The 14,687-nt window shown below is 40.1% G+C and overlaps 1 protein-coding gene across 10 annotated transcripts in view; it reads left to right on the top strand.

The window, feature by feature from the left end:
- The first annotated feature begins 388 nt into the window (after positions 1-388).
- Positions 389-14,687, top strand: part of ABLIM2 (actin binding LIM protein family member 2) — a 110,473-nt gene continuing 96,174 nt past the window's right edge. For 8 of the 10 annotated variants that reach the window (XM_014935956.1, XM_014966839.1, XM_014935955.1 and 5 more), the window contains exons 1-2: positions 398-540; positions 9,620-9,763. In XM_014935956.1, coding sequence (XP_014791442.1) covers positions 525-540; positions 9,620-9,763 — 160 coding nt within the window. In that variant the 5' untranslated portion in view covers positions 398-524. Of the gene's footprint in view, positions 541-9,619; positions 9,764-14,687 lie in introns of all 10 variants that reach the window. The other 2 variants (XM_014935953.1, XM_014966838.1) reach the window with 2 other exon arrangements.

Here is a 14,687-nt window from a genome sequence, read left to right as displayed (position 1 = left end):
CAGCATCTCCTTCCAAAATCAGTGCTGTGCCCTCCTGCACCAGGGGGACACGTACTGCCTGGAGTGGGGGGATGGCTAGGGGGGGGTTTCCTAGTAGCTATCTCAGTCTATATTTTTAATTTTGTGGCCAGGCAGTTTGCAGTTTGTCCTTTGAGCATTTATCCCCAGGTGCCCGGCACCGCCATGCAGTGGCTATGGGAGGTGGCATCACCCCATGCAAAGACAGTCCTGCGTCCGGTCCCTCTGAGACCCTGCCAGAGGTGGCCCACCCACCCTGGGGACGTGACAATATGTAGGCTCCTGCAGGATGCTATTTTTACCCGGCGGGGAGGTGTTGGCTGGCCTCCTGCCTGTGCGTGGGTGCTGCAGGAGTCATCTGACCCCTGGGCACGCTGGTGCCGGAGCGCTCTGTGCCGGCACGCTGCCGCAGCTCCCGCTCCCCGGCACAGCTCCTCGCCCCTGCCGGACACCCAGCAGCCCTGCTTCTGGTGGCATTGCCCCTCTCAGAAGGAATTAATGCGGGAATGCCAGAAGATACAGGTATGGTGTGATGACTCCACGTTTTGGAGAGCCTAGACCTGAAATGACTTGTTTTTCAGCCGGAGCCGTGGTAACGAAATCGCCGATGCTGCCGTGAGAATAATTATTCTGTGTTTATGTGGAAGCGCAGCAGAGTGGAGGAAGATGGTTAAACATTTATTTTAAATTATGTCTCGTATTCTTTTAATTATAAGAATGATGATTTGGAAATTATAATGATACTGACACTTAGCTGACAGCTCAATTTGAAAACTTGCCTCATTTTATTTAATTTAAGTTTACTTTAGACTTTATATTAGCTTATAATGAAAAAAAAAATACGTATTGCTTTACGGAGATATATCGGAGTGCTGTTCCTATTTCTTTTCTCATTGTAATCTTGCTAAACCCATACAAAAATAGCCTTTATGTTGCTACAGTAACCATGCCTGAAATTCAGCAGAGACTTTTGCTAACTGCCTTTGGGTTTGGTAAATATTTTATTATAATAAGGAGGGCAGCAGGTTAGTTCATGGCTAGGCTTGTTTATGTGGCATGAATTCTGCGCTGAGCATATGGTGTGATTTGGAGCTCTGGTGTGTTGAGTGTTTGTGCTGCATCTCCTAGGCACGGTTGTATTCACGTTCTGCTGGGTAGCACCTCTCCTTCCTCCCTGATCCCATAAACTCTGTAATTAGCAGTAAAAGCAAAGTTTGCTTCAGTTGTACTGTCTGCTTGCCGTCCTGTATCAACTATAAGTTTGTGTTCTGATTATGATCCATAGGAAGTGCTGGAAAAGGGATGCAATCCTCTCCTTTGTGCCAAAGGAAAGGCACTGTAAAAGCTGATGGTTTTAAGTAGTAGACACAGGTGTGGAGTTCAAAAAGAAGTGATTATTGAACCGTGTTATTTCATATTTTTGGACTACGTGAACGAATTCAGTTAAATAGAGACTTATTGATGTAAAGATTCATTGCGTTTGCTGAATTGCCTGTCTTAATGGTGTAGGAACTAAAGGGAGAAGCAGTAATAGTGCTCTGCTGTAGGAGCCACAGCAGAGGTCTTGCCAAGAGCAGGGAGCGTTTTTGGGGGAGCGGCCGGACCTGCTCCGTGCAGAAAGTCCCCACTGGGGAAGTGACTGAGCTCCCGTGTGCTGGCCTGGGGACAGCTCAGCCTCTGTATGGCCAGCTGGAGGGCTTGAGGGACGTTCAAGGCAAAACTTCTTTAGCTTTCACTTTATTCTTGTGATACTCTGCTTTGTCGTGAGATGTACGGAAGGCAAAAGCATTGCATTGTAATGGTAAGGTGCCATAAAGCATGCAAACACGTTTGAAATGGCTTTTAACACAAGCTGCTAATTGGTAACCTGTTTCACTATATTTCTCAGTAGATATTTAACGTACTTACAGGTTTCTCTCCTGTCCGTTTGGGCACATGTGCTCCCTCTTGCCCTGGTGCCAGGACCACCGGAGTTGGGCCAGGGCTGGGGCCAGGGAATTGCTCTTCCCTGCTGCCCAGCATGGTGGCGAGGATGGATGGGGAAAGCTTGTGGAGTCCCCATCTCACAATCACCCTTTCTCTCATCCTTTCTGTGGAAAGGGCCATCGAGTTCTCAGGCTCTGTAATGAATCACAAGTTCTTAGGGGAAAAAAGCCACCACCAGCTCCCTTATCTAAAATAAATTTATAGCTTACACCCATGCAGTTCTCTGAACGCTGCCTGTATTACAGTATTACTTATTACTGTGTTATATTATCCTTCCCCCTGACACAGGCACTCAAGTACTCCCAGTCACTGTATTTTACGCATGGACACAAGGCAGGGAGGGAGCAGGGGTCAGCTTTAACCACTTAAAAACCAGGAATAATGCTTCCCGGGCATATTTAGAGGCACTTAAATACTTGTTTTCTTTGCTTGCATCTGGGTGTTTTTAAATCCAACCCTGCGTGTTTTGACTGAGGTGACACAAGAAAGGTTTGGCAAAAAAGCAGCTTGAACTCCAATCTCCAATTCCAGTCGAGTGCTGCTGCTCTCATCTGCTTCTCCTTTAATCCTCCTCAGAGGAGATTGCAAATTTAAATCCCCTCCGGGTGCTGTGAACCACACCCTCCCCAAATTGCTTGATACAGCATTTCAGCAATCAATAATTCTGTCCTGTTTCTCAAATACTGAGTGAGTAAATGGCATTTGGGTCTCATATTTGTTCATTTTGATTTTCTGTCACCACCTTTAGCTATAATGAAAGGTTTCAGTGTCAACACAGAGGTAATTTCCTGCTAATTCCTTCATGCAGAAAAATATCTGTTACCAGAGCTGTGATTTTTTTGGTTCAGAGTTGGAAAGTGGCCTATGTCTTTGTTGAAAAAAATGAACATTTTTATGAACTAAACAGCTGATACTGGTAATTTTCAATATTACCGTCTTTTTACTCAATTTTTCCATCTCATGATGCGAATGTAATTGGTAATGATGTAGCTTTTCTTCTGGTGGAGGGTTGCTCTTGGAGGCAAATGACATTATATTTGTCTGAGCCTGAAATTGAAAGACTTGCACCCAACCTCAAGAACGGGATGACAAAACCCAAAACAAAACACAAAAAGAATAGGGGAGGTGACACCCCTCCCGACCCCATTTGGTTTTCCTTTTACTGTTGTCTTTAGGCTCTAGTTCTAACTCATCCATCCAGGAACCTTGGTGAGGAATTATCACTTTCCCTGGTTGAGACGTAATTTTGGGGATTACAAAAACTTGTTCTTCAGAGAAAATATCAATTCACATAAATGTTGTCTATCCATTCAAATTGCACCTTAGTTTAGTTCACAGCACTCTTTACAATGTCTGTATGAAATATCACAGAACAGAAAGCACCCGTCAAACCTCAAGTTCATCTCTGGGGCTCCCAACATAAGAAGAACATACACCTCCTTGAGTGGGTCCAGAGGAGAGCTACGAAGATGATCAGAGGGCTGGAGCAACTCCATACAAGGACAGGCTGAGAGAGTTGGGATTGTGTAGCCTATAGAAGAGAAAGCTCCAGGGAAACCTTGTAACAGCCTAAAAGGGGCTACAGGAGAGACTTTTGATCAGGGATTGTAGTGATAGGGTGCGGGGTAAAGGTTTTAAACTGAAAGAGGGGAAATTTAGGTTAGATATTAGGGAGAAATTCTTTACCGTGAGGGTGGTGAGACACTGGAACAGGTTGTCCAGAGAAGTTGTGGATGCCCCATCCCTGGAAGTGTTCAAGACCAGGCTGGATGGGGCTTTGAGCAACCTGGTGTGGTGGGAGGTGTCTCTGCCCATGGCAGGAGGGTTGGAACTATGTGATCTTTCAGGTCCCTTCCAACCCAAATGATTATATGACTTCAGTATTAAATTGTGTCATTTGGCCCTTTGTCATTTCAGGCTTCTGTAATCACTACGAGCAGTAAGTCTAAAAACCTGTTTTTTCAGAACAGGGTTAAATAATGTGGAGTAAATGGGATATGTAGCCTTACTTGTGTCCGTATATTGAAGAAAGCAGTTGGAAGTCTTTATTGTTAAAATTCATATTTGAGGTTTGATCCAAATTGAATGTATATTCTTAATCATGACACTTCTTAACTTTTCAGTACTTGATTTCTAAGTTTGGAATGGAAGTATAATGACTTCTATGGATCTTATGCTAAGTTAGAACAAAATGCTCCAAACTGGAAAAAGCATTAGGACTGTGTCGAATTCTGCAGTTTCTGGCCATGTGGTTTTTCATCATCTGTGTAATCTACCATGAAGATTTCTCTCATTTGGCTGTCAGAGAGAGCCTCATAGCAAAGGGGTTTGTCATCCTCTGTGTGGACCAGTTCTAGACACAATCTTTTGCCAAGGGTTTGATTTCCCTTTAGCAGTTTGCTCACAGCAGAGAGAAGGTGACGTTTTCCACCCCAGGCTCCAGAGCAGAGCATGAACAAGGACTTGTGAATCTTCTCCCTTCTGCCACTACCAACAGCTTGTCTTGCGCTGCTTCCAAAACACTCCTGTCTCAGCCAAATCTCATCCCCATCCCTGGCACCTCATCCTGGTCCCTACTGCTGTTAAATCCTACTTAGTATACCAATGCTGAAGGAGCCATGCTTATTCAAAGGGGTTTTTTTTTTTTTGGACCAGATATTGTAGATTTTCGTGGATCTAGTGTACCTGTATAGGGTCCATCTCTGTTAGGTTTCAGCCTTTACTCCAGGTACTTCCAAAAACAAGGTCCTAAGCTTTCTTTTTAACATTACAGAACAATGTATCCTATCCTTTTTTTCATCTTTTTATAAAAAGCTTAAACTTTCTGTCTAAAATTTTCCCTTCATGAAGTTTGGCAGAGTTATAAGCACACCAAAGCCATCACTTTGCAGTTGCCATAAGGTGTGTAATGCAGCTTTAAGAATGGGTGATAGCACTGTCTTCTCTTCCCCATGATATTTACAGCAAGTCTGTAATTTTTGAGCCAACAGTATAGAAGTAAATCTGAGGAATGCATCTTATTTGACATTTTTTAAACAAACCATTGCTAATTCAATAAGCCCTACTTTATCCAGAACTGCAGAATTATGTACCGTGTGGCCTGTTGGAAAGAGAGAGGTTGAGTCTTAACATCAGAAATATGTGAGCACTGGACATTTGGCAAGTTTATTGGCAGTGATGTCTCCAGTAGATAGGTCTTGTACACCAAAGAAGTGCCATGGAAAGTGTTTGCTAGTTCACTTCTTGCCAGTTTTTATCCTTGTCAAAAAGTAAGTGCAATCAGATCTTTTTAGGGTTTTAAGGATTGGTGGAGTTACCTCTGCTAGAGCAGGATGTGGTGTGGGAGAAAGGGGAAATTTGGAGAATCAGGCATTCATTTGTATTTCCATTCAGAAAAAGTCATTTAAAGTTAAGAAGGAAATTTCTAGTTTCATTAAATTGTACAAATCAGGGTATAAGCATTTAATTTTTAATGAGCTCTTTAGTTAGTTTTGATCCGCTGAGTAATTTCAGATCACTGCATTCATCAGTAATTCACTGTTTCACTCATTAAATATGTTGATTGTATCTTTTGTTGCTTCAAAGACTGATTTTGATACATAAAGACATAAAAGTAGAACGCTGAAAATTACCATATAAATGTATTTCCTTTAATATGATTTGAAATCTGTTAGAATCTTGACTAATATAGTTAGTTTCTCAAAATTGTGTCAGCTGTTGCAATTTCAACATAAAGCACAATATACTTTAAAATATTGAAACTTAAACTAATATAACATTCATTACATCATTTTGTTGTGCTAGATGGAAAAATAAGTATTTAAAGTGCCTTCAGAAGCCTAGTTTTATAATGAGCCCAAAGGCACTGTTTTCCCACTGGGGTCTTGTTGAAATACTTAGTAGCTTAGTTCTGTACTGAGAGAAAAGCAAAATAATTATTCAGCCATCTGCCATGCATATTTTAAATATGATTTGTGTTACCTGAAGATTAATGGAAGAATTCCAACAGAACTACTACATCTTTTCCTTCTTAATTTATTTTATAATGGAGTTGTTTTGTTTTTTTTGAATTCTGAACCTTGATCCAGAGACATGAAGAGAAGCAAATGTGTGATGTCCCCCTGCCCGTTAGCTCTGGACACTGAGCACCGCATTCATGGTGGAAAAGCAAAACTTTTTCTGCCACTTTGCAACAGTTTTCACAGTTCAAAAAAACCAAAGTTGGAACAATTTGCAGTTTTCTGCTGCTTTCCAGTGCGTTTATCAATGAACTCCCAGCTGCAAGAAAACAATCAGAAAAAATGACATTTTCTCTGGAAATGTGACAATATTTTCACTTTAGGGAGAGGGGGTATGTTTGGTGTGGAGGGCCCCCTCGGGGCTCTCCAGGGTGCACCTGGGTCCCTCCAGCACGGGCTCTGTGCTGGGACTCCTCAGCCAGGTTACTGCCCGTGGGATGAGATGGCAGCTGTCTGTCCCACCGCACTGACCAGGTGCCGGTGCCTCCCGAGAGATGCTTTTCAGAACACCTTAGCCATGGAAAGAGTCAAGCGTGAAAAAACAGGCAAATGTTTAATCTTTCCAATCAGAATTTTATATTTCAAATGTAACTTTTTAGGCCAAAATGTTCTGGGTGTGGCCAGCTCTTTCTAAGTCAAGTCTTCTGTTAAATGCTACAAATTTGATGCTTGTTGGTAATTCTGGAGGGAGCAAACCTTTATCCAAAGTTATAAATTTTTAGCAGCTACTCTTCTAAGTAACTCGGGAAAAACACTTTATTTTGGTTTCTTACAGAGCTGATTCTTTATCAGGGTGGGTAGTTTGTTTTGGGCAGGTTACAGTAAAGAGAAATTCTCATGTCAAAAGTTAAGTATTGCCAAGTTCAGAGTTTCCTCTGTTTTCTTTTGAGGAATAAAAAAACCATCCTTCCAACAATAAGCCAGACCCTTGAACTGTGTGTGCTGTTTGCTCTGTGTAAATTTGAGCATCTGCCTTTCTACAAACATCTCATTGCCTGTCGTGCTGTGTTGTTTTTATTGTAGATGTACTTAATTATAACCAGGGCTTCAGTAATAGCTCCAAAGTTCACATTGCCTTGAGCAGGACTTTTTTGACAATCCCAGAATGCGTCAGTTCAGGAGACAAGGGAGAATGCTAATGCGTTGTGAATAATGCTGTGGGCAACTCAATCCCATGTATCTCCTTGGGGGGAAAAAAATGGCTTTACTTACAGGAGTAGAAAGTGCCAGTTTGGGCAAAACTTGTAGAAACTCTCCTTGAAGAATGGGTGGGAGGCTCAGCATCTGTTGTGGTTTTGGCTGGATTGACCAATCATAATGGCAGATGGTCCCTCCCTCCCCCCTCTAAAAAATAAGAGAGAAGAGGAAGAGAGAAAGATATTTATGAGTTTAGAAAAAACTAAACTACTTTAATGAAAATATTAATATATAATAAAATAAATAATAAGAAGACAATAAAAAAAAGAGGTGGGAAGTATACAGTATATACAAAACCGACAAAACTGTATCAAGCTTCCAGGATGATGATCATGTCACCAGCAGGCATGAGGAAAAGTCCCAGACTGGATTCAGCGATGGTCAAGAGCTGGATTCCGGATCTGGAGTCAGGAATGCTTGGATTGGGATCAAAGGCAGATGAACAGACAGGGTCCTCTTTGGATGTTGGCCATCAAAGAGAGAGAGTTAACCCTTTGATCCCTCAGCTTTTACACTGAGTGTGGTGCAGATGGAATGGAATACCCTGTTGGTCAGTTTTGGGTCACCTGTCCTGTCCGCTCCTCCCTACAGGTGTGACCCCTCTACACTTTTCCGCTTCCGACCCTCCAACGGGGCAAATAAAGTTACCTGACCTTGGTTGTTATAGCAATAAGTATAAGCAGGGGCCTCTCTGCATACTGTTCCTTGGTATAATCAGGTCTTACCACTGTGACAGTGAACAGTTTCTGAGCAATATGCTGTTAATTTCAGAGTTGAGTTAGAAGAGGCCCAGTTTAAAAAGTAAAATTACAAACAGAAATTGGTTCTGTTTTACCTCAAACTAGGACATCTCGTTGTAATACTGACTCCTTAGAGTTGGTGGATGTGGAAAGGCCTTCTAGGTATCCAGCTGTGGGGATGAGGGTGAGAATAGAGGAGGAAGAGCAGTAAGGTTGGATATTGGAGAACCAGAGCTGGATGATGCTCACTTACTGCCGTTGGTGTTGTCCGATATCATATGTGTTCAGAGTGACAGTACCATCACTGCCTCTCTGTTATCCCCACCTATAGTGAAGGTATAGACATTATAGTTGTTGTTGTGTGGTTTTGGCGTCCAGTCTGAGTTTAATCCAGCTTCTTACAAATTTATTAATTGTTTCACAGCCGTCTCATATGAAAAATTACTTTCTAGTTTGTTTTTTTGTTGTTGTTTTTTTTTTTTAATGTTGATGAAAGAGAAGGGTTACCCAGCAGTGGCATTATCCCATGACTAAACCCTGAAGGGGAACACACCTGATTCCCATTCATACTTAGTGTATTGGCCTGTGTGAGATTGCTCCATCTTGACTGGTTGTGGTTGGTTGGCAAGTTTATTTTGAAGCTAATTCAAAAAAAAATAAATAAAAATCAATCACTTTGACATAAGCAGTCCAACCTTAGAATAAGGATGCCACATTACAGAAGAATGACATTAAATATATAATTTACTTAAAATGCTTGATATGTTTTTCCTGTTACTAGTACTTCTTCACATAGGAAAAAAGCCAAGTCTGTTGAGTTATAGTACAGCCCCTTTATAATTAAATCCCTTGGTGTTTGCTCTCTAGACTCCTAAGTACACTGCAATAAAAATTGATACAAGTACTGCAGCAGAATTGTAAGAACAAGGTCATATCTCACCTATTCTACGTAACACATTGGGATGACAGTTTATATTGTTATTATCAACAGCTCAATAAATGCAGTTTCTAATTTATATCACAAGATGGCAGCAAATTTTTAATTCACTTAATATCTTACTAACCTAGATAAAACTAATCCCTTGAAATCATGGTTTTCTTACAAAATGACAGCAACCTTTGTTTAATTGTGTGATATGCGTGGTGTTTACAGAGATGTCAACGTTTCAGAAGTATGAACTCAAAACACCTGCAGAAATATATTTCTATCTTAAAATCAGTTAAAAAAAGCAATTACCTTGAACTTTAAATATCAGTAGCTCACAGCGTAATAGTTACTAAATCCCATTAAAGACATTTTGGATAAAACCAATAGCTTTTATCTATAGTTTTGGGCTTCTTGAAGAGAAAATGTGACAAAGCGTTTTCTTAACGTGCAGACAGAGGCTCTCAAGACTTGTAGAGGAAAGAATCCCCTTGATCAAGCATTTCTGATTTATATTTGAAATGTTTGTAGGTGTGAACTTTGAAAGTTCTGAAATGAGAAACTTGGCTCAGCTCCCTTCGCAAATGTTTTCTCCTGTGCTGGGCAATACCAGAAGTTAAAACTGTTTTATCTGCTTGACCTGTTTTGTCCCACATGTTAATTGTCATTATTTGTAGGTCTTACAGAAAATGCCTCTGACAACCTTTAAAATACTCTTTCATTTTCCCTTGCAGTTTCACAACCACAGGCTGTACATAGCCAACTGGAGAAGCCATCAAGTTCTGCAATTCTCTGCAATACCTGTGGAAACCCATGCAAAGGAGAAGTTTTGAGAGTTCAGAACAAATATTTCCATATTAAGTGCTTTGTTTGCAAAGGTAAGTGCTTGCGAGTAGGGCGTTAGCACTGGGCGTGTGAGTTCATGGTCCTGGAAACTTCATAAACATATTTTACAATGCAGTCCATGACTGAAAGGATTTACAGTAAACTCTGACTGCTTACTGTAAGACTATAAACTTCCTAAATCCTGAAAGTGGAGTATGATTTGAATGGATGTAAACCCATGAAGTTTATTACAGAGTTGGGACCTGATGAAGAACAGGTGGAGAGAACTGGTAGCGAAACACGGTGCAGGGTTAGGAGAAAATTAACATTTACAAAGGAACTCAGGGCGTTATCCCTCTCCCAGCTTTCTAACACATGCCATGGGGTGGGCCATGGCCATGTCTGTTCCCACTCTTTTGTGTTGGACTGTGATGTTTGAACCCCAGTGTGACTTGTGTTTTTCCATATTTGGGGCAAACTACTTGGTTTATTCTGTACATTAACTTGTATGTGCACATAAGTACATACATCTTTCAAACTCTTTTAAAGCCACTTGTTCTTATGGCAAATTTTATTATCAAACTACTTTTTCTTTTTTTCTCTTTTTTTAATTATCAAACTACTTATATTATCAAACTACTTTTTCAGACCTAATTTGGGAAGAGACCAGCTAATTTGTTATTCAGGAGTCTTCTCTCCTGCATGAAGTCTCAGTAACGTACTGATATGTGCTCCATATAATTACCCTGCTTAAATCCAAGCCCCCTTTTATACAAGGTCTCCTATGAGAAAACATTGACAAGTCCTGCGGGGAGGAATCAGACACAATTATACATTATATGTTTTCATTTCATAGAGCATCTCCTCTTAAAATTTGTCAGGTCACCTGCGAATGCAGCAAGCAGATTCTGAAACTATTCCCTAATCCCAAATTTAGGCAGTGCAGAGGGTTTTTTTCCCCACCCCCATGCAGAAGGTGGTGATGAATATAGTGTAGAAGCTGCATTAACCCTGCCTATCTGTAAGAGATAAGGAGGAGTTTGTTCATTTTGTTCACTTCAGGCAGATCTTGGATAAAATAAGAAAAAATCACTACGTTAATGAGGAAGAAATAGGGTGGCATCTGTCAGGCACCCGTCAGACTCAGCTGGCACAGGAGGTAGTGTCAGAAACGTGTCGTTAAACTGCTTCTTGGTGTCAGGGCTCTTGGAGTGCTTATATTCCCCTTTACTAATCATTGTGCTAAGTTTGCACACACGGGTGGTTTTTTTTTTCCTCCCTTCATTATTCCTTTTATCACTTTTCAAGGGTTTCCATAAATTTGCTGGCATCCTTCTGGTATCTGGTTTTGTTTTGTTTCTGGATTTTATTTGTTGCTTAAGAAGCATAAGTTGCTTTCTAGTGTGGGTTTACCACGTTGTTAATGTGAGAAAAGCTGAAGAACAGAACAGAGCACTGAACATACATTTCACTAGCTAGCATAAAGAGGAAAAAATCAGGTTAGGCAAATGTGATTTGGGTTTTTAATCATGTGCTCAAATCAAGGGATGAAAAATACATAGTTAATGTGATAGGATTTAGCAAAAAAATGGTACTTGGTTCTCCTGGTCAGTTGGCCAGTTACCTCCTTTCAGCCTTGGAGGAGAGGTTCATGCCATGACCCCTTTTCTGAATCCTTTTTCTTGTCATGCTGCTGGACTGTTGTGCATGAGCAAGGCAACAATCCTGGGAATATATTTACCTTACAGTTGGCTCCTCCCTGTGGTGCATTTATTTTGATGGTACTCAGCAATGCAGTTTGCCCCCTCTCACCTCATCTACCAAAGATAGCACCTCGAAAGGGGCTGTGTGTCCAGTGTCCAACGTAGCCACAGAGCAGCCCCAGGACAGATAATCCCACGTGTGGGATGGCTGCATCGCCCTGCTAAGCTGCCTGCTGCCTGCCTGCTTAGGTTGACTACGTCTATATTAAACCATCTCATAGCCTTCATTAGAAAACCTTGGATACTTGTAAAACCACAGAAAATTAGGTTCCTTCTCACAGTATTTACATATGTATAACAAAGGAGATCACAAACTGACAAAGAGCCCATGAAGAAGTACAAATCAATGTCTCATGAGAGGGTGTCTAGAAGTATTTGAGGTCTCTTTAAATGATGTGATCAGTGAGAAATGATATTACAGTGCAAGAAGTCACACTTACCTTTTGAATATGTGTGATATATGAAACCCTTAATTTTATAGTGTTGGATAAATTGAGGTTTTGGGAGGCATAAACATTGAATTGCTTCATTTTATTTATTTTTTTTAAGGTGTAAAGGTAGTTTTATGTATTGCCTTACTGCTGTCTGATTATTCCTATGAGAATTGTGAGTTTCAGAATGGTAACAGCAAGTACGTAGGTTGCCTTTTGTATTTCAGTTAAACTATGTAACTGTGCAAACCCAAGGAATGTCAGTGTAGAGACACTTATTCCCACCCAATTCTTCCTGAATTCCCCAGGTAGTGCTTCTAAAGAAAGTTTTAAAAATCGAATAATCAAGTGCTGACTGATTCTTGTTCTTATTCAAGATGGTGAGAGATACATCCAGATTAAAAAGTTTTATAGCAATACTGTGAATATCTGCTGGTTTTACTCAGTGTCAAAGTTTAATAGGATTTACAGAGGCATTATATAAGCATTATAGAATCATAGAATCGTCTAGGTTGGAAGGGACCTTTAAGATCATCTAGTCAAACCATCATAAATAAGGTTTATACTTGTATATTCATATATGTTTTTTCTTGTTAAGGTGCACATCAAATCTGCTAGTAAAAGGCTGTAGGGAACATGTCATCTGGTCTTTTTTTTTTTTTACTCAGTCTTTAAAATATCTCCCATTTTAATAATCTTTAATGAAAATGCAGTTATAATAGAAGAAATATCATGCAAACATTTTATTTGTTATGCTTCCAGGGCTTTGGTTCCCATGTTTGTGAATTCTCTTTATTATTTCTTACTGCTGTATTGAAAGGGCCAAGAAAAATGACAAAAGGTGATGAAATATTGTCATAAAATATTGATGACTCAGACTATCAAATTAAGACAAATTGTGTTGTCTAGTTCATTCTGAGGGTGTCTGTCAGGTCTGCTTCTCATAGAGTGTATGGTATTAGGCAAAAACTCACTTGGAGCTTGATTACAACAGTGTAATTTAGTCAGCTAGTACAGACACAGACTAACAGAATTGTAGGTAGGAGAGATGTGGGTGCTGCAATTCTATTATTCTGGATAGCATCTTTGATCTTTCATAAAGACAGAAATTACCTTGGTTTAGGAGTGTTTGTCTAATCTTTCTATGATGTGATAGCATCCCAACATTTCCAAAGTAGCAATAAGCAATGTCAAATGCAATATTTAAGAAATATTTGAAGTGTGAATCAAACCCCAGTGTTTCTAGGTAGTCTGAATAGTTTGCTTACTATAGCTTTATATGAAATCAGAAACTGCACTTTATGGTATTTTATATGGTCACTGTAGCAGACCAAATAATGGACGGTCCATACTATGTTTGCAGATCTATTTGCATGCAAAAACCCTGCAGCTTCCATCCTGGTCAAATGGGAAAAATCCATGCAGCCCTGCAAAAAGCTGTTCTTTGTGCAAGATTACTCATATGTGAGAAGAACTGTAACTTGATGAGATGAAGTAAGCTTGCAGTCTGAGCCGCAGATGTAAAAACACGACCATTGTACTATAGCAGCTACACTACGTGTGTGTCTGTCTTGCTTTACAGCTAATCAAAATTCCCTGGATTGCTGTCTTGCTGTGGATGCAGCATGTGCAGTCTTTTATGGAAGCACTGCTAGAAGTTTCAAATATACTTTTTCCCCCATGAATTTTCATCTGTTTGTTCAATTAACCTGTTAGAACATACCATGTCTTCAGCTGGAGCTGGGTATGTGGGACAGTGTTTCTGATTCTTATGGAACTCCATTTTTCTGGGAGTTGTGAAAACTCTCCTGGGCTGGATGTATCACTGTACAACATTTTTTCAGTAGAACATACCAGAACAACCCAGAGTTATATCATTTATTGTGAAGCCATGGTAATAGGAAGGGCTAACAGAATATTCAGTAAAAAGGTTAAAAACATCAAGTAACTTGGTAATAGGAGTGATTTGTTTGTTAGATCAAATGTGTCTGCTAGGATATAAATATGTCAAAAGCCATGCTGTGTAATCTGAGGGGCTCGCGTTTGAACATAGCTTTGGGGTTTCACATTTCAGAATGGGAGTCATTTACGAGAAGCTCACTAGTAAAATTTCCAAGTCCCAATTTTTGGCCAAGTAGTAGTGGTTGATGGCCTGTGTGGTATCTTAGGCACTGGGGATGCAGCGTAGGGGCTTGTGTTCATCAGGTGCTCTCAGCAACGTGCCCATCACTTCCCAAGTACTTCAGGAGTTTGAAGTCCCAAATCACATTAACTCAGTATAATTCCATGCAATACTCTCGTATAGAGTCTGGGCAGTGTGATGGGCTTGGGGCTGACTTACCAATGTCACGTTAACTTAATATTTTATTTCATTGAAATAACAATAGTAATGACAATTATAATAACTTTTGCTTGTGCGAAAGGGATTTAATGCAGTGGCCAGTTGTTCTACATTGTGGTTTTGAGATTTTTAAACTTTAAAAATCATTAATCACTAACTTTCTAAGAGCAACTCAATAATTTGTGTGGAAAAAAAATTTCAGCAGTGAACTTTACCAATCGTGAAGTAACTGTTAGTTTTTCTGTTGTTTTGGTCACATCCTTGTTAGTTGCAACCTTTCTTTGGATTCATGAAGAACTTTCTGCAACCCCTCTTGTCTTGTTTGCATACCAATCACATCAGCACTTAGTGACAGCTTTATTTATCGGCATATATTTCATCCAGAGTGTTGAATTTTTTTTTAAGAGTATCTTTCATGAATTTACATGATACTAATTAAGTG

The sequence above is a fragment of the Calidris pugnax genome, unplaced genomic scaffold (assembly GCF_001431845.1).
Source record: "Calidris pugnax isolate Ruff unplaced genomic scaffold, ASM143184v1 scaffold14, whole genome shotgun sequence".
In the NCBI taxonomy this organism is placed as follows: Eukaryota; Metazoa; Chordata; class Aves; order Charadriiformes; family Scolopacidae; genus Calidris; species Calidris pugnax.
The sequence above is the reverse complement of the archived record's forward strand: the minus strand, read 5'-3'. Positions and strand labels throughout refer to the sequence as shown.